This window comes from Falco punctatus (assembly GCF_963210335.1).
Source record: "Falco punctatus genome assembly, chromosome: 6".
NCBI classification, from domain to species: domain Eukaryota; kingdom Metazoa; phylum Chordata; class Aves; order Falconiformes; family Falconidae; genus Falco; species Falco punctatus.
In genome coordinates this window covers 55578158-55603299 of record NC_137585.1, presented here as the reverse complement: position 1 = coordinate 55603299, position 25142 = coordinate 55578158, and the positions used below count along the sequence as shown (strand labels likewise).

Sequence of the window (25142 nt, the reverse complement as noted above, 5' to 3'; positions counted from 1 at the left end):
CTCAGATGATTTGAAGACATCTCTAAGTATCACCTTGTAAACCATCTCAGGCTTACTCTTTTACAAGCCTCCTACAGCTGACTGCCTGGCTCACCACGGACTTTGATAAGGACAATCTGTTTGATTGAGTGGAATGGAGTTCAGATTTTCCCTTACTTAATGGCAAACACACCATTTACACATTGCCCAGGACAGCGTATGCATTTGAAAAGCAGAAGTCAGTGACTCACCTTTGAGATCTGCCCGTACGAGCTGTCTCCTTGCCTGTCATCATGGCACGACTCAAGGATGGTCCCCTGGACCACTGGCTCAGCCCTGCCATTTTGTCCCCTTCTTCCTCCCTTACACAAAGCAGCAGAGTTCATAGTCCTTTCTCTGGAACATCAGTGATTTAAATGTCATTAGTTTTGAAATGTATCTACTGGGTAAGGCTCAAAGTAACAGAGTGTGCCTTAGGCAATTTATGCCGTTGTCTCCTGGGGTTGCTGGACTTGCTTCTCCATATTCACTCGCTGCCATTAAGAGCACCTACATTATGTGTTACATTCATGCTGCATTCTATTTGCCTTTCATTCACACTGGTGTCAGACGGAAGTAATGCTACAGAAAACACTCAGGTTTTACCAGTGTGAGGCACTGGAAGGCTTTCCCTCAGTCATTAGCAAGTTTGATAGCTCTCAGTAGTCTAGTTTAGCCATTGGAGAAGAGAGATGTGTTTCCTACACTGGTGGCATAAACGCTTCCCTCACTTTTATACTGCTGGAAGAAATGTGTATTTTCAGGGCTAAAACAGTAATCCATTCACAGTATGCTTCTGAAACTAACCCTATTTTATTCACTTCTCTTAAATGGTCAAAACTGTGTAACTGGATGCCACAGGCTCTATACTCCTAACACCTAATAGAGATTCTTTGAAGGGATATTTTGAAGACATTTAAAATAGGAAGCTCTGTGCCCTGTCCTCACTGCTGTTGTGAAACTCTAGGTGAGTCCGCATAGATGTGGATTTTTACTGCAGTTTAACATTTCTAAACAACATTTTTCTGATTAAGAATGGGCTAAATCATCTCAAATTGATTTTTATTTTTGCCCTCTAACTTGACCTACAGAATGTATCTACTAATTAAATGTCAACAGGAAACAAATGTCTTCACAGTGGGAAAGTAGTTACCTATGGCAATTTTGGCTTGTGGTAAAAAAGCTAGGATGAAAAAAAATGTCCACGTACAGAAAAAATCACATACATTTTTAAACAGTGTTATAAACTCATGCATGGCCACCCAGCTAGGGATGGAAATGGCTGGAGACACGTGGTTAAGCCAGGGTGGATTCAGTAACGTCTAGGAGACACGGCCTTTTCAGCCAAGTGGTCCTCAGATACGACAAGCCCTGTACTCTTAGGAAGAGCGGGCTTGGCCGGCTCCTGCTCCATCAGCCTCAGCCTTGCAATGCAATTCAGAAGGGAAACAAAACTCCCTACAAAAAGCACCTCCATTTGTACTAACATTAGGAACCTTTTGCACTGGTTTTTTTTTCTTGCCATTCTGTATCACCTTTGCAAAGATTCATTTCTTCCGTTTTTCCATTAATGACCTAGAAGGAAATCTGACTTGTGGAAATCTCTGTAGCCTGAATAGCTGACCCAAATGAAAGATGAAATAAAATACTCAAAGGGAAAAGGAAAACCAACCATCCCACTTGGTACCTGGGTGTACGAAAAGTGCTGCTCCATTACGACCAAAACACTTTTAGATGCAACCCAACACTGGGCACTGTCTCAGCCTTTCAAGAAATCACTTTCCACTGTAAACACTGACTGCAGTCAATGCAAAATATTTATTCCTTTCATATGAAGATCTCCCACATGCTTTGAGGTATTTGAATTCATAAGTGAGAATACCAAATATTATTCCTGTTGTATGTATGTCAGCCAGCTTTTAGATGCTCTCCCTCTCTGTCACAGTCTCAGTAAGGATGAGTGAAGCTGCCCTTTGGCCAGACTGGTGTTTGGTTTAAAATGCTAGATTTGGGTGTTGCTAAGAGCACCTCCCACCACAGATGTCCTTGTTTTCCAAAGTAAACAGCCTCTGGCGTCTTGTGACCTGAACAGCCCCAAGCGTCTGACCTTGAAAAACAAAAAATATTTTATTTGAAAAGAAAAATCTGCAATCTAAATTATTTGGGGCACTGCTTTCCTTCCTCAGTAGGGTGCTGGAATGCCCAGGATTTGGTAGGAGCTGCTTACCCACCACAGACATACGCTGTAACATATCTGCCCTCTTATGATATATTAGGCAATGGTTTTGAGTTGGCAGGCTACTAAAAACCCTAGCCAAACAAAGATAAAATTGTAATTTATCAACACAGAATAATGAATTCATGGTCACTGGTGACTGGTGGTAGCCAGAAAACTGAAGTTGACAACATGGAGACAACAAATTCCAGAGATTCCTCAGAATTTTCTCAGCTTTGGAAAAAAAACCCCAAACTGTTCGGATTTTTTTTCCCTATAAATTGTTCAAACTAGGAACAAGATATTATTATCACCTTTCTCAAAATCTTGTACAACAGGGCTGAAGCAGCAGAAGTGTATGAACACACTGTGATTGCAAGTATCTTCTGCAGCACGTTAAAGAAAGGTGTGAAAATGGAGCAATAATGATGCTTGCAGAGAGGTAGCTGTGGGTCTGTCTCAGTGAGGGGTCAGCAGTGCTGTGCTTTAGCTGGTACGGACCTTTCCCTTGAGAATTTGGTCCATGGGGTTTAGTATTCCTATTCTCTGTACTAGTTATCTGGAGGAGTCGGATTATCCAAAGGCATCCTATTCCTATGAAAGATTTCGAGTCTTGAAAATATTTTATCTCAAGTATGTTGAGGAATCTCCCTCAGTAGACCATAGTCCTTTCCATCCCCTCAAGACTTGCAGTAGCTTTGTTTCACTGAAGTCAGTGGTGTTAGACAGACACTGGAATGAAGTTAAGAAATAGGACCTATTTTTAGAGGGTTTCACAAGCCTGTGTTGTCCTAATCTTACAGTGCCATGATGGAAATCCATGTAATTTAAGGTGACCAGGAGGGGCAAGCAGCAAGGGACAAAATGCAAATTCCTCTTTCTTCTTCTTCACCCTCCACCTACCCTTCCATCTGCTGACTGCTCTCTGGCTAGAAACTTGCTCTTACAGCGTGGAATTCCATCTCCTCACCAGCTGCAGTATCACTGAAGCTCTCAGTGATACTGACACAGTGATTTCTGTGAACCGGTACCAGCACCAACTAATTTCACATAAACAACAGTGAACAGCTAAGAAATCACCAGGGGTGCTGGCTGTCACAGACCAGGCCAAATGTAAAGTGGTGTTCTGGAGGTGAAAGGATCTCTATGCTATTACAGACCTTCCAAGTTTCCCAGTCCCAGGGGTGCACTTTCATGGGAAGAAAAACCTCTTTCAGATCATGCCAGATCTTTTCTGCACTGCCCAGCGGTTATACCTGAGGATGTTCTCCAGATGTTCGTGTTTGTGTGAAACATACAATAACAAAGCTGTAAACTAGAGCAGACAATACCCGGACTGCAAGAAGAAGGGTTTTATGGTGGCCTGGAAAAACACGAAAATTAACTAGCCCACACACAAAATCAACTTTTCCACTTTAACAGGATGATAAAGACATATTTTATTTGCTTTTCCAAAGAACTGCTGCTATTCCCAGCAAGTGGGCACACACAATTTGTCACAGTTCTTATATTGCCAGTAGGTGATTGCTTGTATTTTGGGGAATATTCCTGCCATTTGGGCAGACAAGAAGTGAGAAGTATGCAGTCTAAGACAAGGTGAAGCTGCAGTTCAGATGGTTTTTAGGCTACAGTGAAAAAAAATAGTAATATACCACTGTCTGGAATACCAGCTATTGAAAAACAAAAGAGAAGAAAATCCTTGCAGCAATTGAAAATGGAGGGGATGGAAACAGACCTGCTGCATTAGGGAAGTAAAATTTCCTGGCTAAAAAAACTGAGACCACAGGTATCATCTGTACTGAAAGTATAAAGAGCACCAAATGAGAATGTGCTGGCTAAGATATCTACAGAGTAAAATGTCTGTGCTGTTTGCAAGCTGTCTAACATGAGGTGAATAAAACAGGAGTTTGAAACTGGAAGCCTCTTCTCTTTTCTTTTCTGGAACCGCTTCTCTTTTTCAGCTGGCCTGTGTTGGCTAAGCAAAAGGTCTGAGAAGGCTGGCTGCAAGTCCTAGGTGGTCTCTGGGGAAGGTTTCTGAGTGTACTATTCCTGCTTAATTTGGGCTGCTCGAGTGTGTCCTGATCCCAAAAACATGTGGACATAACAGAGACCTTTTTGCTTAGTGCATTTACATATACACATATACTGGTGGCCTGTATAAGAATTTCAGAACATTGCATGCCTACACTGCTCAGAGTCTGGCTATTTCAGTGATTTCACTGATTGGAGCATGTTTGGAAGTATTATCTTGCGCTTTTTTTGCTTTTTTTTTTTTTTTTTTTTTTTCAGAAAAATGACTGTAAAAAAGATACAGTTGCAGACTGCTGTCACAGCTTTGATCTGAAAAGTGTAGTCAGACCCTGTGGTGTATGAATTCTCCTTATAACAAAGCGGGAGCAAGCCAGACTGAAATGCAGCTCTTTCCATATGCAGGATTAAACATTTTCGCAGGTTTATCGCGGGACCTGTAGGTGGCCTCATTTTAATAGTCAATAAAACAAGAACTAATAGTTCAGTTTGCCAATGAGCTAAGCAACATTTTGTCTTATTCTACTGAATTTGGAAGCTGATGAATTTGCTTCTAGTGCCATTGAATACTCTGCCATTTGTTCTGTGAACCAGTGGGTATAGAGCACACCGATTTTAATTTGGAAAGTGTCAACATCTCTTTTGTTTTCATCCTTAAATTCCTTCAAGGATGGGATCAGAGGGGCATGATTTTGAAACTCTAAGTTAGGACCAGCAAAGCAGCCTGTGTCATGTATTTCATCACCCCTCCCAGACCATGGGTGAAGGAGTAGCGGACTGCTGGCCATTCAGTGACATTAACCACAGACATTTTGTAATATACTGAACAGTAAGAAAAACTAATATACAGCACATATTCTGTTAGAGAAGGCCTAACCTCATGGCCTATGAAATTCAGATGGCTAAAAGGACTGTGAAACAAGGCTAAGTGAATTACAACTAAGGCCTTTCAGCAAAATCAATAGAGTACCGATATCTACATCCACGCCTGGCATCACGTTTATGATAATGCATTCTTCACTGTCACCCCAATAGAAGTGCTGACCTACGATGTTTTCTTATTTAACTGAGCCATTTTTGGGATGAGGAAGAAGAGGAAATACAATGGAGCCTAGCTAGTGCCACAGAAAGCTCCACCTTTGTCAGCTGTTGAGAGGACAATAAGGTCTCATACCTCATGCTAGTACACTGGGCAGGTCTTATCCTGTGGTTCATTACTATCATTATCTTGTGCTGGGCCACTGGAAGCAAGCTGTGTGCTTCAGTTGTATCTTGTCTTTCATCCCAAGAGAAGACAGAGCCATCAGACACCATTTAACTGTGAGTACAAATAAGGGGCCAAGGCATTACTTCACAATAAGCAAAGCCACGAAAAGGTCTCTAGCCCTGCATCTCATTTTAGTGAGTACCTGTTGGTCTCTCGTTTCAGACATTGGTCAGACTATTACAGTTCTGAAAGGGAACTACAGTGGATGCGTAGGAGGCAGAGGCTACAAGGGATTAATATTTGTACTAACAGGCATTATACTAAACTTGTAAAATAAGTCTGTCAGCTGTCCTAGGACACTCTGCAATGTTCAAGAACAAGTAGCAAGTGAATTAATTTTCATATAACCCTCTGGTTCCCATGAATACAGACACGGTAGCTGGTTTGAAGACAGCCTGCAACTTCTTCCCCTCTCTTGCACCTATCTTTTATAACCCACTGCAGAGCTGATCTACTGAGTGGCATTAACCTGCAGCCCACAGGGCATTCCAAACCTGCATCTGTGGAGATGAAACCTTGACAAAAACAAACTTTCCAGCCAAATTCCTCCACTGAAGACTGAGCCCGGGCACCGCGGGGCTCCTGCAGCACCCCTGTGAGTCAGCACATCCCACGCCGCATCTTTTGAAATTGGTCAAAACTTCTGCTAAGTAAAAGTTGAGCCTTTCTCTAAATGTTTCGCCTCTCTGTTGGGCCTGGATGCTTGTGATATTCTCTTGAAAGCTGGTAAGTGCAAGGTAAGTGCAAGGATACCTGGTACCCTGCAGTGCTGCACCCCTGCCAGAAACCTGCTAGAGATAAAGTGCTGATATACAAATATTCACAGTAAGTTAAGGGAAAGCTAAGCAAAAGCAGTTCCCTAATACCTGCTGCAGCTAGGGGTGCAAAAACCTGCATAAAACCAGATAAATAAGGAAGAAGAACAGAATCATTTATAAAGAAATTTATTTTATATTTGTGTACAACAAATATATGAAAACAAATTTAATTTGAAAAATGTGTATTTGATTTCTTAAAAGTATTCAACCCTCTTAAGGAAAGGTTTTAGTTATTAAAAAGGTATCGAAGGCTAAAATTATACTTGGATAATATATATGTGTGTGTACATATATATAAAAAATGTGTATTTTTATATATATAGTATATATAAATAGCATGTGTGACTTACATGATATTTTAAGGTATGCTATTTAAACATCTGAGTAACAATAGAGATATTATAAAATATAGTTTGCAATTTCTACACAGTTTGCATTCAGTTTTCATAAGCATCTAGACAGTGCAAAATTTAAACATACAGAAATATTTCGTATTATTTTATATATTGTTCTCAGCTCCCAAGTTTCCTCTGTCATGATCACAACCAGACTGAACCAAATTTGGAAGGTTCAATACTAGTCCTTACTAGCATCTTCGGAGAGCAATAAAAGGAAATCTGTCTTACCTTGCACTGTGGTATAGTTTGCACACAAGAGAGAACAATGCATTTCCTATGTTAAATGTTCTAACTCCCAGAGATCACATACACCTCACCATATTGACTCATTTCATTGCACTCCATATCCTGCAAAAATAAATCTCCTGTAGGACAGCATACATTACTGCATACTGAAGTTTAAGTAATATATTTCTTTAACATAAGGCAGGAATATACTGAAATTTGATAACACACAAATCCAACAGCAATCTGGAATTAAACCATTTATGTACCACATTTTTATAGATGCTGCCTTTTTTATGTTTTTGTCAGAAAATGTGGTAGAGAAAACCTACTTTTCTTTAATTATAAGCAAGGGATAAAAGCACTCCTAGAAGAAATTGCTAAAAACCAATGGGACCAGGAGAAACTTGACCACCTTGAAACAGCAAAGGTCAGTCTGCACCTTTCCTGTAGCCAATAAGCAATTCCTTGCATGACATCTGGCTCATGTGAGTACTTGCTACAGCAGAGCCCGAGTGTTTTAGCTCTAAATATTTATCATCCTTATTTGCATCTATTTGATGTTAAGATATGTTTTTTTCATGTCTTTTTTATGGTGCTAAAAAAAGGCAATTCTGACCATTCTGTATGCTTTTACAGTAGCTCTATTTTAACTGAAGGATGTTTGTACTTTAGATAATACATCTATTACCACTGACAGAAAAACCTCCATCCTGCTTACATAAAGATCAGTGGTTGGCTAGTAGAAATAAAATTGGATCCAAATATTTTAGTCACAAAGTTTGCTAATAAAAGTAAACACTATATTCATTAAGCCTCTCAATGCTTAAAGGCAAAGTGGTGTTAGCAAATACTGTATGGTAAAGAAGAATGAAGAACAGTATTTTGCATAATTTCAGGCAAACTGTTATCCAACAAAATCTAACAGCAGCTGTGGAAAACAAGTTATGGGACAGCAAATCTTACTATATTAAAATTTCTGGAGCTCAGACAGGCTTTTTTTGAATTCATTTCTTACACCAACCCCATCACTCGTGTCCTACACCACAACTGCACAAATTAAAGGCTGCGGCCTTGTAGGCACTATGTATCCAGACCAGCTAATCTTTAAAAATGGGTACTTGAGGAGGGTATCCCTCTTTCTGCCACATTCATTCCTAAACACCCTTTTATCAGAAACCGTTGTTTTCTGAATCCTGGTAGCAACCAACACGATAAAGAGCCTAGTGTCATCCCTCATCTACTTTGCTTTTCAAGTTTATCTCTGCACTTGTCCATATAATTACCCCCTGCAGATTTCAACTTTAATTCAGATTTGATTTACAGTTGCTGAACAGGCCTCGCAAAAAGACAAAGCCTCATTAGTAGGCTGCAAAAGTGAGCCTTACTAGTTAAAACCTTGATTTAAATATCAAACAAAGGGGGAAAATAGACGCTGAAACAATGTTTACATCCTTTCAACCAGACCCTTGAAATTCTGGCAGTAAATTAGCCAAGGATGGGCTTTAAATCTCATCCATCTCTCTACGCTGGGAAGGAACAGCCGTAACTACAAGTTTTTGCAGGGCGTGGCTGATGCTGGGAGATGGCTGAATACATATGACCAAAGGCTGCATGCCTCGCAAGTCAGAACAAAGCAAAGATGTGCTAGGAATTCAGGATTTTCTTGTGCCCAGAAGTTTCCTATAGACTGGAGATAAACACAAGTCCCATCCCCCACACAAAAAGGAAGTGTTCAAACCTAGAGTAGCACAGCACTAAGAAGAAACTAATAACTAATGATGCCAAAGCTTCTTGATTTAAGGATTCCCCACAGCAATCTCAACAATAAGAAAGGAAAAGAAAACCTGCGGAGTCAGGCAACACATTTTTAAATCCAATTATATAGTAAATGCACTGGCAGGCAAGGCCTCTGTTTTGAAAAGGTGATGAAGAAGGATGGTGCAAAATGCTTTCACACATTTAGACATTCTTAGGATATAAGAAAGCAGGCAACTTAGAAAACATTCCTTGTAAGCTGTGTGGGATCAGCACAGTTTTCTGCAGGCTTTGCTTCATCCTACAGCTCAGCTTTGCCTGTTTGGGCAGGACTGGCATTACTGCTGCCTTCTCCAGCGTTGTTCTTGTCTGCTGGCTTGAAAGATAACGAAGCAGAGTTTGTGCAGTACCGTTTGCCAGTTGGGCGAGGTCCATCATCAAAAATATGCCCCAGGTGAGCACCACACTGAAACAAAATACAAGAGTATCACTGTGTCTCTGTGCAGCTTGACGGCATCACCGCGGTGTTAAGCAACAGCTAGCAGTGGCTTCCAAGGAAGCACACTGGTGCCTACATTCCCCTTTCAAGTGGGATTTACCACCTACATTTATTTGCAAGAGTGATCCAGGAAGATGATCTTCTGAGATACCATGGGCACCTGAGATTTCAAACCCAAATTTGCAGGGTGTTTCCCATCATGCCACTGCATATGTTTGGTTGGGCTACCATTTCTGGGAGGCCTCCCGTCTCTGTAACGACCTCATGCCAAAAGCATAGTTAAAAACATGGTGGTGAGGGCAGCACTGTCTGCTGCGTTTCACATACTGCTGTAAGGTTAGCTGCATAAGAAAGGGGCAGCCCGAGCCCTGGGCTCTCCTCAGCCTGCAGCCATCTGTGACGCCCTCGGTAAGAAAACACTAAACCGCTTTGTCATCTTTGGAGTATGCCCTCACACTCCTTTTCTTTCCACAGCCTGGCACTCTTCTGAGCATCAGGGTCCTTCTGGGTGCACCTCTGCTGCTTGCCCCTGGAGGGGATGGAGCTCTTCCATTACTCATCTCACACTACTTTCTGTAGTATATAGGACATAGGGACAAGGGGACTGAAAAAGACCAGTAGTGAAGATACGTAAAATATTTCTGAATGAATAATTTTTAGCTAGGAGCAATTATAAATAGGAATGATGCTGAATTTGCTTTTTATAAGGAATATGTAACTACAGTGGTCTGTTGATGCTTTCGTTTTGTATTAAGCAGCCTCAGATACTCACAGCGGTATTCAGGTTGAACACCACTGCTCCTGTCTGTAAGAAAGGTAACAGTCCCTTGCTTTACAGAACAGTACAATATTTTGAAGAAGATGATCCAGTTGATCCTTATTCAAGTATTAGGATTACTATCACTGCACATGATGTCTGACAAGTTACCTAGATAATAAGAATTTCTTGTAATTAGTCACTTTACATTCCACAAGTTCATTTTTACAGTCTGCCGTGAGAAATAAAAAATAATAAAACCTTGCACTGAAGAAATATTTATCTTGAACAGGAAAGTCATGCTGCTTTACCAAAGAGCCTCCGTCTTCCAAGTCAATAGCTGCTCTCAGTGAGAGCCGGAATGATTTAACTGACATCATTGAGCTGCTCATGGGCTCACAGTCAGACAGCAAAAATTAAAGACTACAAATTATTCTTAACATTCAACAAATCCCAAATACATAGAGGCAATACTGATTATTCGGAACTGTGAATGGGTGAGCGATGGCGAATCTCTACCCTGCAGTTAATGCGTTACTAATGTTCTCCTGCTGTTATGGCCTTTAATTCACTAAAGCAGTAGGAAGGGTGTCTGTAGAAGCAGGTAAAGTCTTGGCTTCAAGTCAAACTCTCTCAGCAGACTGAAAGGCTGAGAGAGGGTCTCACGTCAGCTAGGAGGGACAGAAACTCTTCTTGTTTAATTAGCGTTGAAACAATAATCCCCACTGACCCCAGAAGCAGGGCAGGTAGCCATGTGAAGCCTTAGTGCTCCCACCCATGGATCCCACCCACACAGCCACACCACAGGGCAGGTTCCCTGCTCTTGGGAAAGTGTCACTGAAACAGCCACGGCAGTCCAGCAAGGACACCAATAACAAATAAGGGTGCTTCTAGCCCGTGCTATCAGCAGGATGAGCTCCCAGAGAAAGGCATGGATGACTTTGGGTTAAGCAGCAGCTGCTCAGCTTTGTAAGGAAGGAAAACAAAACATGGCAAATAAGGCAAAGGCAAGTTGCATCGGAACTACAGAAAACAAAGATTCAAGTCTTGTTCCTGCAAGATTGCTGGCTTGCCACCCTTTCCTGCCTTCTCCACTGCTTATTTTATTTCTTTTAATTTTCCTTTAAATTGAAGGCCTTTTCTGGGCAGTTCAGGCAGAAAACCTGAGCTGTTTCTCAGAGTGGAGTCTCTCACAATGAGGCATTTCACCTGATTATAAAGCTTTTCCATACCTTGGGGGGGAAAAAAAATCTAAAAAAACTTAAGTGTCCCAGAGAGAGTATTTTTCTAAATGCTCAGCATCCTAATTAAATCATCTCATCTCAACTAAGAATGCTTCAAAACCTTCTGGCTAGAAGTGTTAAACAGATCTTTTCCAGACTAACATTTAACCAAAGATAAATCATTCCCTCTCCACTGGACAGAAACAGAACAAGAGAAACCATAGAGAGAAACAGTCTGCTGGAGTAATATACTCACATACAGACTACAAAGACAATCTATCAAAAAGGTTTTCCTCACAAAACCTGAGAAGCTGTGTGAGAGTCCAAAGTAGTCTCATTACACCTTCTTGTGATGGCAGAATCACACCAGGATTGGATTACTGCAAAATTTGTTACCTTTTGAGATTACCCCTCACCAAAAATTTATGTGGCGATTCTCTCTGTAGACGACTCTATAACTCATCTGCCCTGAAAAGAAATGTAATTCAATCCTTTGTATCACAGTATAAGAAACCTGGCCCTCAGCTGAGAGCACAAAGGATGAATTGATTTTACTGTCTTCCCCACACATAGTAGGTGCCGACCATTTTTCTAGGATGTATATACATGTCTGCAAAACCTCCCAAAAAGAAACAATCATCTGTTGCGGCCTTGCACATAAATATACTGGGCAGAATGCGCTGGGACAGTGGAACGGTTAGAGTAAAGCATTTGAAGTATGTGTTTGGGAGCAGGCAAGGAGGGGTCACTGCTAACTGCCAGTATACTTGTATCTCCCAAGCCTCCTGGTTCTAATACACTGCTGGGGGGCATGGAAAGTAGCTTGCAGTCAGCTGATGTAGCCAAGTCTGAGCTATCAATGTGTGAACAGTACTTCTGTGACTACAGAATTCTATTGATTTGTACAGAAACATATTAACAGCTAGGGAGACCTCCGGGGAAGGGACTCTCAAACAGGAAAGAGGCAAACCCCCCGAGTCTTACAGTAGCGATCTTACAGTATTCCTCAAATTCATTTGTAATTAACTTCTACCTGGCACTAATCATTGACCTTTTAAACACATCCAGGGTGATGTGTTTCCAAAAAACTGTAGAAGTAATTTCTAGAATAATCCCATGAATGTCTGATTAATATTACAGCCGTTTTCCCCCAGTGTTTTCTTTCTATAATGGAGAACATTAAAAGAGAGGGTTTTATTCTCTCAGACAGGTGGAAGGACTTTTAAAGAAAAATTAACTACTTTTTCATCTGCAAAAGATTAATAAAGTTTTGGGTGTGGGAAAGGGTATTTCCCTCCAGCTCTACCAAGGCCTGCCATATCAATCGCACTGCTTTCCAGGCTGCAGTAAAACACTTTTTTTTGCAGCTGCATGTGTGATTCACATTCCTAGGGCTCTGAGGAGGGGAGGAAATGGTTTTGTTATGGATACACAATGCAGCAGTATTAACTGCGCTGAGCAGTGGCTGCAAAGATGCTCACCGCTCCTCCAGCTATTTTCCTCCGTGACTTGATCATCTGTGGGGTTATTGCCCTAAGAAGATGGAGTAGCTGGTAGGAAGCTGCCATTGGATTATATAGCAACCTTGGTCGTATTTTTTTCTTAATGGTTTTAAATTCGGTTTTCAATTTTGCTTTAATTTTATGGTGTCTGCATGTGACTGCTGCTAATACTGCTGGTCTCAGGTCTGCTAACGCTATTTTGTTTGGCAACATGTAAATGACATTCCCAGATTCCTGGGCCTGACCACAGGCTGCCTTGGGCTCCTCTCAGGTGAAACCAGGAGCTCTGGCCATCACTTGAAGGGTGTCGGCAGACAGGCTCAGCAGGTTGGCAGTACGCTGATTTTAGTACTATTCAGGCTTACTAAGCAGAACTAAAGTGAGTGGGTTACGTTTTTGATTATGCCAGTAATCACCAGTGAAGCATGAGATTCCTAGTCTGCAGTTCCATTGCTACCTTGCTAAGGAATTTAGGGAAATGGATGTTCCCCAAAAGTGTTAAATGGATCTTCTAAAGCATATCATCAATGTAAAAACTACAGAATTATGTACTACACATGACACACTATCAGACATGCTGATTTGGCCATTAACATGTTGGGCCAAACCCTCTACCCAGACTGAAGTTAATGGATTATCCATAAAGACAATCTTGCCTCTTTTTGAAAAGCTTTTAACTCACTCTGAGCATTTATATGTAAGGACTGACTGACTAGTAAGGATGCATATCATCAGGAATGAAATCAGTTATTCCTCCACCAACACTGTCTGGAACCAGTAAATTATCACTACCCAAATGAAGCTGCTGCTTCTCTCAGGGGGAGTTTGAGCATGTGGAGCTACAGGACTGCAAGCTGCTGAGTACATCTGCTGAACGCCAATGTGCCAGCTTCTCCCATTGCTAGGTAATGATTATGCCATTCCCTTCACAGAGAGAAAAGCAGCACAAAGGATGAGAGGAAGTAGAACAAGACAGATAACGGAAAATTTTGGCATGTTTTGAATGACTACTGACTTCATTATTACGGCAGACGGGATTGTTTGAAGCAGCCATTAGGACTGCACTGGGAATGAGTTAACATGGCTGCACAGTAATGCACAGTGATGGAATCAGCACACAGACAGTCGCTCCACTGCTTTCGACTTCTCTCTGAACTGCTCACGTGTGGAGTCAGTTGGCAGGCTCAGGCTCAGGAGCTCCTTTGGAGGCACCCTCTTCAGGAAGACAATTTTTGTAGACTCAGCATCAAGTCCAACCGTTTACATCTGCTCTGTTAAATCTCACACAAGACAACAACGTTCATTCCAACAAGCTCTTTGTGCCTTCAGCTCATTCCACCCAGCTGTTATACCTACAATCCATTGTGCTCTCTCACAATGAATACTATTTAATGGAACTGGAAGGTTTGCAAATCTTAGGGAAAGTACAGCATGCTGTAATGATTTTTGCAGCCTTTGCCACCGGAATGGTCTGTATGTGCTATAAACTAACCTGACTGCAGGATATTTCAATGCGATGCATCCCATAGGAGAAATCATCATTGAAAGTAATTACATCGGGACTGATCACATCATAGAAGGAAGGCCAGCCTGGAAAAGAGGAACAAGATAAGCAAGAAAAGAGGGAGTCTTCATGGCAGATGGCTTTGTAAAAAGCAAGACAGAATCACACTTTGAAAAATGTTTATCTCATGCTACAGCCTGGAAATAACTGAAATGGAGATTCTGGATCCTAAATCACTTAGGTACTTTGGAAAATTTCCCCCCTAAATACAAAGTTAGTTGTTTATAGGCAAGGACTAAATTGTCACTAGCTGCCCATCTTCCATCTCAACAGAGATTCCTGCACTCCACTACAAGCAGTGGTAGCAGATTAGCTCAGGGATGAAGGTCATTGCTCAGGCAGGCCAGATTCAGCCTCACCATCAGTTTAAAAAAATCACCATCAGTTTAAAAAAATACAAATTCCACCCTGAAGACAAACTGTGAGATTTTATGGAACACAAGTGCTTTTGCTTATGCAATGAAAAAGTAATTTTAAAAAGAGCTGATAAAGTGCCATTTAGAGCCCCAAAACCTGTCTTGACCTTTGCCTTCACCAAGGCATGGTCACCCCCAGAAGGATGTGCTCAGACATTGACCCATCACACATTAGAGTCAGTGAAATGACTACTGTTGTGTTTAATTTCAAAACAGTAATCAGTGCTTCACATCAGCCATGGACAGGTAGAGTCATAACTATGCCCACAGTAGACACTAGTAGATGGTCTGCACGTGGTCTGCATCCAGGACAGAACAACTGTACTCATTAACACGTATGTTCAACAAAGCTGCTAGCTGAGCACTATGCAGTATTACCTGACACCAGAATGTGATGAGATTTATACCTGATGTACCAGTAATGGCCACCTACCACCTAAATAAAGACCCTCCACTCTTTATTCCACGCCAAGTCTCCCCCTCTCTACAACATAGCTAAAAAGAACACAGGTCTATTCAGTGTCCCAGTGGAATCCCATTACACAGCTGTAACTTTTCAGCCACCCCTCAAAAACATGTCATCATATGCTCCATTTCCTGGAGCTGGGTTCCCACATAAGAACCTGATAGGCTTTAAGGTCATGTCAACATCTACCAACGCCCATCTGAAATCCCACTGGCTATCTGTCCTTCTCATTCACTCTCTTGCCAAATATAACATGCACAAGCAGCTCTTGCTCTCTGTGTATTACACACATGCCCATGTATGCAGAACTTCCTTGCTGCTTCTTCTACTATCTGTTAAGCATTTGCTACTGATGATTTCATAAATTGACTTGCAATAAGCTATTAAGAAACACAGCAGCAGCTGTGAATCACTGCATGCAGATGAATAAAGGATGTATACAGCTTGCCATAAGTAAAATGAGTAAAAATTCCTATACAGTAAAAGGAGGTGTGGAATCCATCAAGTTTTCTGAATGTGGGTAGAGGAAGTGTGTAAACTGGGAAAAAAATCCATATGTCTTCAGTTGTATCTTAAACCATTAAATATGAAAGAACACTTACGAGAATGCAAGCATAACAGACATAAATTTTTGAGAAAGAAATGCATTTCTCTTCCTTTTGGGAACACCCATACAGTAGCACTCCTCAGCCTGCAAACTGACAGCGCTGCAAGCCCCAAGTCCTATGCTCCAAGATGCCTACTACCATCACAAGTCTTTCCACCCCAGAACTCACTGCAGAAGTAGAGTAATTTTCTTCCCCAGAAGTATTGCAAATGGAAGAGTTACACACAGCAGGCAGACTGAGGAGCAAGAACTCTGAACAGGGAAAATATCCCACAAGACAGGAACTCAAACCAGTGCAGCAATGACAACTGTAAAAAAACAATTTATAAATTCTTTCCCTCATGCAAAATATCCCTGCCAAACAAATATCTTCACAAACAGAAAAGGAATAAACATATGACAAGTTTTGTAAGAGTGGTTATCCCGCTGACAGAAAAATTGATACCTCCTAATTGGTGGCTCCTTTCCATCACCATTCACCATCTTCCTAGCTGGGCCTCAATCTAACAAATATTGAGGTATTACATAGAGCTGGTCAGAATATTTTTAATGAAGCGTGTTTTGGTTTTTAAATTTAGTAGTTTCGCAAAACACACGTATCAATTTGCCCTTGTGTGATGGCAGAGAAGTTCCAAAGAGGGAGCTGTTGGAGCAACCAACTATCTGATCATGTGATCCTCCTTTGGAGGAGGAACACTTCAATGCTGTAGAAATTCTCAAAGACAACCCTGCCTCCTCCATAACAGCAGTAAGGGGGAAGCTTCAAAGGCTGCTACACAGAGATTGAAGCAATCTGTGTCTTGCTGAGAAAATTATCTTGTGAGAAGGGTTTGCAGGAGACGTGTTTATGTCAGCTTTGACATTAAAGAAAGACCATCCATCCTCCTTTCTCCAGACTTTTGGTCTTCCCATTCACCACAGAAAAATTATTTGCTTTGGATGCACTCCACGCACTTTTAAAAAATGAAGTCATCTGAAACCTATATAAACAGGCAAGCTCCTCCTAAAATAGCCTTTGTTCCCAACTGCAGTGACTTCAGTTTAGGCTGTCAGTTCATGCTACACGTGACACATGTTCCACCACTGTTACATATGGTCCCCAAGACAGGGAAACAGACTGCGCCTCCACTGCGCTGACTTTTTTAACTCTTAGTCAAGCCATCTCTTCCTGAGTGACATGGCAGGCCAGGCACCAGCACTACTGTGACAAACAAGTAACTCCACAAGGGTTGAATAAAACCTGAGCAAACCCTGCAACAGGAAAGATCCTGAAGGGCACAGTGAGACACACTCTCACTCTGTTGACCTTGAGAGGAAGACGAGTGAACTGCTCATTGAGTTGATGAGCCAAACTCACCAGGAAAACCAATCCCCCTCTGCCGTCTCATTTCCTCTCTCCTGAGCTCAAGTGGAAAACCCATTTGCTAAGCCTTCTCTGCCCGTTTTCTTTACTTCAAAAGCTGCCAGGAAGAAGCTGTAGAAGCAGTCTGCTTGCTTGCACATCAGGCAACTCCCAGTGATGTAGAAAGCTAACCAGACTCCTGTGGACTCCTCATATGATCTCTCTGTCTTTGTAAGCGGTGAGTGACCCAGCAGTGGCCTCCACTTTGCAAGCCCCAGGCTACTTCTCCTCTCCTGTTGTCTCACTGGCTGGGGCGGCTCCATTCCTGGCCCCTCAGCACCTGCTTCCTTCCTGCTGCACGGCTGCAAAACGGGTGACCCGCTCTACATTTCAGACTGCTGTTAGCGGTGCATTAAAGCTTCAGCCTGCCTTTGAAGGCTATCTGGCTACCTGGAAAGGGCATGCCTTTGCAGGAACGGGGGGAAGAACACCATACCGTTTTGGATCTCTTCTGCTTCTGCTGAGCTGAGAGGCAGAAACAGTAACCCTTGGCACTGCAGAGACCGAGCACTGGAGGAGACCCTTTGCCAACCCTGGTGCTGAGACTCGACCCTCCCTGGGTGGTGGCTTGCTGTCAAGCCTAGCTCGCAGCATCTGATGGGCAGCAGGAGCAGAGCCGCTGTCTTTTGAAGGATTGTAAAACGTAACAGTTAGGAAGAAATAGCTGCTGGGGGAAAGGGGCAAAGGGTAATTGCAGGAGACAAGATGGGGGTGGGGGGAGTCTCCCAGCTGAGTGAACAACTTCAAATGACATTTGCACTTCTCTGTGTGTGAGCAGCAGCTAAAATTAGCGAATGCATTTATCCTTGAATGTAAAGTTTAGTTTGAGGGAGAGTATGACACAGGAACGGTCAGCAATTTTTATCACGTTGCAGACATTTAAAATGGGCTCATTCTTATTTTCACAACCACTTTGCATCACACTGGCAATATAAAAGGGCTTTAAAATAAGAGTCTGTTGTGTTTGTGCTCACCCTGATGACCCTTTACATGGGAGTCAGGCCACTGTGTCCTAAGGGCCAGTTTATGGTACATTAATAAGCCAGCCACAGAGATTAATAGTTTTTCAGATATATGGCAAGTATCCCTTCTTGGGTCTAAACTACAATAAACAAAGCAATGGAACTTTCTTCTGTCAAGTACTTAAGTGAAAACCATGCGTAAACTGAACTTTACTGGCAGATCTTTTCTGCTCCATCCTGCATGAGTAATAGAAAGGATTTTACACTGCTGGGTGTCACACGTAAGAGTCACATCCCATTCTTCCTCATTCTGGGACATCCCTCAAGTATGTTGTGAAAGCTGCACAGCACTTTGAAAATTCACCCCACACCCCCTCACCAAAATAGAATCTTTTGGTTTTCATAATGGTCCCTATTCTGCAAAACAGGAGACAGCGGTTCATGCTTTTTCAGCAAAGAATGCTTTCTTCAGAGCAGAGGTGGCCTGGTACTTCCCTGGGCAGCAACCATGAAGAACAGGGAGAAGTAGAAACATTGGCTTTGGTAGCCTATGGTGGATGCTGCTTTTGCAGCCCTGGGCACAGGGTTTCAACTCATTCAAAAGAGGCATCTTCCTTCTCACTTTCAGACCTCCTATTCTAGGTACGTGACCGAGTCCGTACTACTAATGAGCCGCCTGAGGTGGGTACCTATACAGGCAGGTATCAAGACAACACGGGCAGCTAGCACACAGCAGTCCCAGACAGCTGCCAAACTGAACAGTCTCCTCCTTAAATTGAGATGCCAAAGGAGTTGTAATGCCTGAGTAAGGCTGCAACAACAAATGGTGTGCCTGAAGTCCAGCCCCATTTGTGCATTTCTGATGGAGATATGAAACCCCAGCATGCGTAGATTGTTTCTTTCACATTAACCCAGGAAGTTCTAAAGCACCTTATCTCATGGGCTACTCCAGGACTCTCTTGGTGATGCTGACCTCATGTGAATTAAGGAGGACATTTTGTTCCCATAAACTTTTGGAAAGGAGTCCAGCTGTTAATTGACGGGTCAACTGTAGAAGCATCTCAAACTTCCTTCCAGTTTCACAAGTATGCACACGTTTTGTTGTAGTTGGATCTCCAACTTCCTAATAAATGGATGTGAGCACTTAAGACATCTAACCATTAAAGTATGAGTCTACAGCTATTTGCAGAAGCAAAGCAGCAGGCTGCTTTTGAAAACCAGCCCTGTTAGTCTATTTTTTCCCCTCTTGTCAACTAATATTCCTTCTAACGCTTTTTTTTTTTTTTTTAACAGCCCAATTGCAATCACAAGCATCTTGTGCTCTGACATTATTCCTATTTCATACACCTGTCGACTGGAGACCTCCACAGTTTTTCAGTAACTTATGTCTGTAGTTATGTTTTTCATTTCAGATCCCGAAGAGAGTAACTTCAACCTGCATTTTATTATTCTTTGCTGTAATTATTCCAAGCATTTACTTCAGTGAGTTATTTACAGATGGAGAAGTAGAGGGAGATGGAAGATGTTAGAACTACCAAATGGCACCAGATGGTAAAGAGGACCTTGACCTGAAAAATACCTTGTTTCTCTGATGTGCTGTATTTTTAGAATTGATTCCCTTTTAACCTAATGTGGATTAATGAAAACCCAAAGGCTTTTTAAGGTAGAGTCTCATCATTTATCTTCACTGAGAAGCTACGGCTGCGTAAAAACATAAAGCACATAGGATTTAAAAAAAAATAAAAAAAAGGTAATAAAGCTTCTGCTTTGAAACTGCTGTAAAGCTGAAGTGCCTTCACTTTTTTTCTTTCTCATAGGTTTATTGAAACAGAATCTGAAAGACACAGGCATCCACAGCTGTAACTTCTCACATACAAGTTTAATGTAAAACTACAAAGTGACATGTTGCTATTCTCTATAATGCCTGTGCATATATAGGGATTTTTTTGGCTAACATCCTGGGCTATTTTTCATAACATCTCCACGATGATGAATGCACAATAAATATTCTTACTTACAAATATTTTAACCTCAGGTAACACTACTAAATCAGTGAAGGTTCACCTGATTTACCTAAATGTAGCTAGAAACAGAATCAGGCACAGAAACATTCTTGTTCACCAGCAAATGACTTTACATTAGATATGTATTCCACTGCAAAGAAAAGCTGGTCCTTTCCAGCACCATCCAGATACGAGAAGGACAGCACAGTACTGTTTTACAGCACAACATACAGAGCGTAAGAGCAGTAGCTAGGCTGGGTGGGGGCAGGGGGAGACAAAGAAAAAAATGAAGCTTAATTTTGGAAGGAAAAGAGAGGGCTTATCTCTACCTGTCTCTAATAGCAAAGTCGGGCTAACACAGCAGGCAATACCACTCTGACAGAACAGTGTGGGAAGGGAATTTTACCAAACAATTGAACTTCTAATAGCAGCTTTTATGAGATAATCGTCATCTGTTTTTTTCTTTATGTTTCTCACTTGGGAAATAAAAAAAGTGAAAGACATAAATAAAGGTGGTATTTGTTTTCTTCCACTACAGCACTGTGAGCATGAAAACAACTTACTATGAAACAGCATATGCAATCCAGACTTATTTTCTTTGTTAGTGGGAGGAGGTTATATTTGTTTAAAGTGAATTGTTAAGGGAGATCTGAAACTTTGCATCTACAATTTTATTTGACATCTGTATTTTTCAGAACAAGAGTGCCCCTGATGTCTCTTGAGCAATGAAAGCATGGGGCCTCCTCTCTTTAGCAATTAATAACTGTATCACAATACCGCTACTGCCCTAGCTGTTTCCTTAGTCCTTTTGCTGTGCTCTAAAATACTGCTAAACACAAGACAGCTGTTTCAGAGCCTTCCTCTGTAACGTTCCTGACATCTCCGACGTCTGGGCTGCTGCTAAAATCAACAGGTAGGCAGAAGCTGGGATCTTCCTCAAGTTGTCTTAGAAAGATTGAGTTACTAATGGTTTCTTTCTTGGTTCAGGTTCAACAAAACTACTGAACCTAACTCACTTCCTCCCAAAGGATGGGTTTCTCCCCTCATCTGAACAGTGTCTCTTGTTACTTTAAATCATGGCTAATGTTTTTAAAAATATATCTTACACATAAGTCAGCTGTAGATCTTCAGCATCAAAGGAACCAAACAGAATTGTGTGAAGCAGTGTAACCTTAAGCTATAATTTTAAAATGCCATCAAGAAATGTCTGAAATAGTTTTTAAAATTTACTGTTGACCTAGTAACCTCTGTCCAAAGCATTCAACTTTGAATAAATGTCTTTGTTTTCCTTCCAAAAGCAGTATTAGCAAAACAAATGTATATATTGCAAAATATCTTGCAATTGGTAGAACTATGAGTTACCTTTGTAAGTCACTGAAATAACTGAAGCTTTCATATAGGATGAGTAAATCAGGAGAGCAGTATAGCTGGCAGGCCTTATGATGGAAGTGATTTGACAAAATTGGAATCCTAATGCAGTGTGTTCACAGAGAAAGTAAAAAAACCGGCAAATGCAACCTTGTAATAATCAGCATCTGGCACTGAAATGAACGTCACAGATGAAGTACATATTTGAAAAATTTGTCATGGGGTGTCTCAAGTAATGAACATCCACAACTTGTTTGCTGAAAAATTTTCCTTAGTATTGTTACGCGTATCTGGGAAACGAAGTTTGTAAAGAACAATCAGAACTCAGCTACACACTAAAACTGAAACTACAGAGGTGGAATTCTGACAGGATTATTAACTCAAAAAAAAGTAGCCTGTACTGTCTTTCTTTTGCAGTTATATTCCTTCTTACTGAGCCTCCTTCTACAGTGCCTCCTGAACTGAGTGCTCTAGCAGACAAGTACCCTCCTCATTACAGCTGGACAAACAGGCTCTCATTGCAGTTGTAAAGTTCTGAAACAAGGGAAAGAGTTATTACACTGATTAAAACAAACAAACAAAAAAAAGACAAAGGCCCCCTTTCTTCTGTTTACTTTAGATATTGAATGAGATGTCTTGGTGAGGGAACTTGGTCACAAATAACTAAGTAGGGACATAATTTTCGTGGCCATCAAGAAAAGCTTTTGTCAGGATTTGGGCCAACACTGGGGTAGTTAGCAGATGGCAATGTCTGCCAAAGGTTGACAGAATAGAGTACTGAACAGCAGGATGAAGACAGAGCCACAAACCACCAGGTCTGCTTTTAAGGGCCATCTAGCCACAGGACAAGACCCTGCAGGAAGGTGGGGTATGGCTCCTTCTGATGCCACCATGAAGTGGTACAGAGCAAAGCCCTCTCCTCTTTGCCTACTACAGCTTATTCACTAAGCTAGTTCTTAAAATAGATCCATTTCCAGAGCAGGGTTTTCATTCCAGTGTAGGAACATCTCATCATGAGCTACAGGCTTGTTAAGCCCTGCAGGAAACCTTGCCATGAAGCCCTCCCTCACCTGGGAAGTGCAGAAGCTACTCTGCAGCTTCATGCAAAGAGTTCTGAGGTACTTCTGCCACCCTGTACCTCTGTGTTACCTTACCATGGTAAGTTCACATTGCCATCTGTCTAAGAGTTTGTCTCTACAACATATGGTTGCAGACCGTGCTTTCACGCACAAAAAGACGCAACAGCTATAGGCACTGCAGGAAATCCTAGAAGAAGAAAAAAAAGAATGATTTGCAGGGTTTGATTGTTTGGAGTTAGTGTTGGTTTGGGGGGGAGGTTTAAATCTTTTTAACAACCTCTTATGCAAACAAAGGGAGGTAGGTAATAATGCTGACTAGAAAATAAAGACTTGTCTTCACAGAAAAGCCTGACAAAAACAATATACATGTGCACACACACTCTATTCCTTTAAGTTTTTTGTGGAAAAGTTCAGCTGTACTTTGAAAACTTCTGAAAACTGAAATTATTGAAATGGAAAAGTTCGCATTTCAGATGATGATGTCCACCTTGTTTTGCTTTCTCCTATGGTTTCTACAGCAAAGCACACCCTTTCTGCTAAACCCCACATCTTCTTTCAAGAAAGATTTCTACAAAAAACTTTTCACAGCTATACTATGTATCTGGTGATACAGTTAAAGGAAAGAAACAGCAAACTACTTAAAAACTATCTCACCAGGAGCTGTTCTCCTTGAATTCTCTGCTGGGGGAAGCCCAGCTTGCCTCTGGGATCTCCTGAAGACTGAGCAAGTGCTAACACAGCTGCTGCGCACATCAGCACAGGTCTCTGATTTGCTCCGGTGCCTGTGCTATTCCTTACAGGACCATGTCTTTGATTTCTTCTGTTTCTTCTGGATTAGCCTTTTATTACATTTTTTACTTGAAAAAATAACTTGAGCAAAACAAATGTACCGTACACAAACTGCTCAAGACATGGAAGTCATCTTCAACCTAAGCTAAGAGCATTTGTAATTTGGCACAGTACGAACGGTCACAGTAGAAGTCAATTATACTCACTACATGTTTTTGCAGACAAATAACATCAGTTTATAAACATCCAGCTCACTTCAGGATCCTTTTTTCTTTTATGCTATTCTAGGCAAAAAAAAAAATACATAAAAGAGTGATTGGCTTGGAAAAGAAACCTGATGTAATAAGGAGAAATGCGATTTAGAGAGAACTGGCAAAAAGGGAGCGGGCAAGACTGTTCAGGAGAAAACTGGAGAGGCAAGACACTAGGAGCGGGCACACGGTCCTCTAACAGATGCACTCAAGGCTCTCAAGGAAAACTCTCCGTGTCATGGCGACTTGCCCCCATGCCCCAGTGCCTCCCACAGCGCTAGGCCAGCCGCTCTCGTCCGCTACGACACCCCTTGGTGTCTCTTGGATACTCTCCCCCGTGACGCCGCCGGCTGCCTCGTACTTGTGTTTCCCTGGGCCTCCTCCTCCGGGCTACCCCGATGTCCCACGGCGCGGGCGGCGCAGGCCGGGCCCGCCGCTGGGCCGGCCCGCTCGGGGCGCCCCTGCCGCGGCGCAGCAGCCCCGCCATGCCGGGCCCCCGCCGGGCACCGCGGCGCGCACAGCCCCGACCGCGCGGGGCGGCACCTCCCACACGAGCACCCACGAGGGAGGAGGCGGAGGGGGAGAGGAAGGGCGGGCCCGCGGGCCGTGGCGGTTGGGGGAGGCGAGGACGTGCGGCGTCCCCGCCGTCCCCCCTCTCTCGCTGCCGCCGGGAGGGCCGTTTGGCGCCCAGCGTCAGGAACGGCAGCGGGACGAAGGCGCTGCGGCCGCGGGGAGCGCCCCGACCCCGGCCCGCCCGGCCCGCCCGGCTGTTCCCTCGGCGCCGGCCGCCGCCTCGGGGCGGGGGGAGCCCGGCGGGGCCCGGCGGCGCGGGCGGGAGCGGCGGCAGCGCATAGCCTTGTTCTTGTCTCCACCTGCTGATTTCATAAGCAAATATATTTGGGGAAAGTAACCTTACCAATAAATACACGTGCCGGCTAGTTTAAGGCAGCGTTTTGGGGCACCTATCTCGGAGCTGCAGCCGCAAACACCGTGGTAGGCGAAAAGGCACTAAAACCAGCGCGGGTGCCCAGTTCTTTTCCTGCTTTTTCACCAGACCTCTGGAAAACGAGCACGGTGCTACTCTGTCGTCTGTTCCTTCCTGTTCAAAGACATTCAGAGGTACCACCGAGCTCCGGTGACCACGGGCAGTAAAGCCTCGTTGTTCCACGCCAGAGGGAAATGGAGGCAGACGAAGCCCTTGTGTAAGGCAGCCAGCTGGCACTGCAGTCACTCCATACATTTCTGGAGCTCACGTGTCAAAAAGCATCACCTTCAATTCACTGAACCCTTCCAAAGAAGCACACACCAGGGCTCCAGCCTAACCTGGCTCTCGCCCCCCTCAGAAAGGACTGAAAAAAAGACAGGGAAGGGATATACAATGGCATTTCTCATCAACTGCTAAACGGTCCAATATACTCGTAATCTTAGGTTCTCTGCTTTATAGCAAGTGAGTGATGAAAACCTGATGGGACAGGCTTGCAGGCTGCACTCTGAGCCACTGGGGTGCATTTTTGGAGTTGGACAAAA

General features: G+C 42.7%; 1 protein-coding gene across 1 annotated transcript in view; it reads right to left on the bottom strand.

Moving 5' to 3' along the window:
- Positions 1-25142, bottom strand: part of MSRB3 (methionine sulfoxide reductase B3) — a 115003-nt gene that overhangs the window by 22025 nt on the left and 67836 nt on the right. The window contains 2 exon segments of the mRNA XM_080390788.1: positions 231-9193; positions 14201-14298. Of these exon segments, the coding sequence (XP_080246914.1) occupies positions 9029-9193; positions 14201-14298 (263 nt within the window). The 3' untranslated portion in view covers positions 231-9028.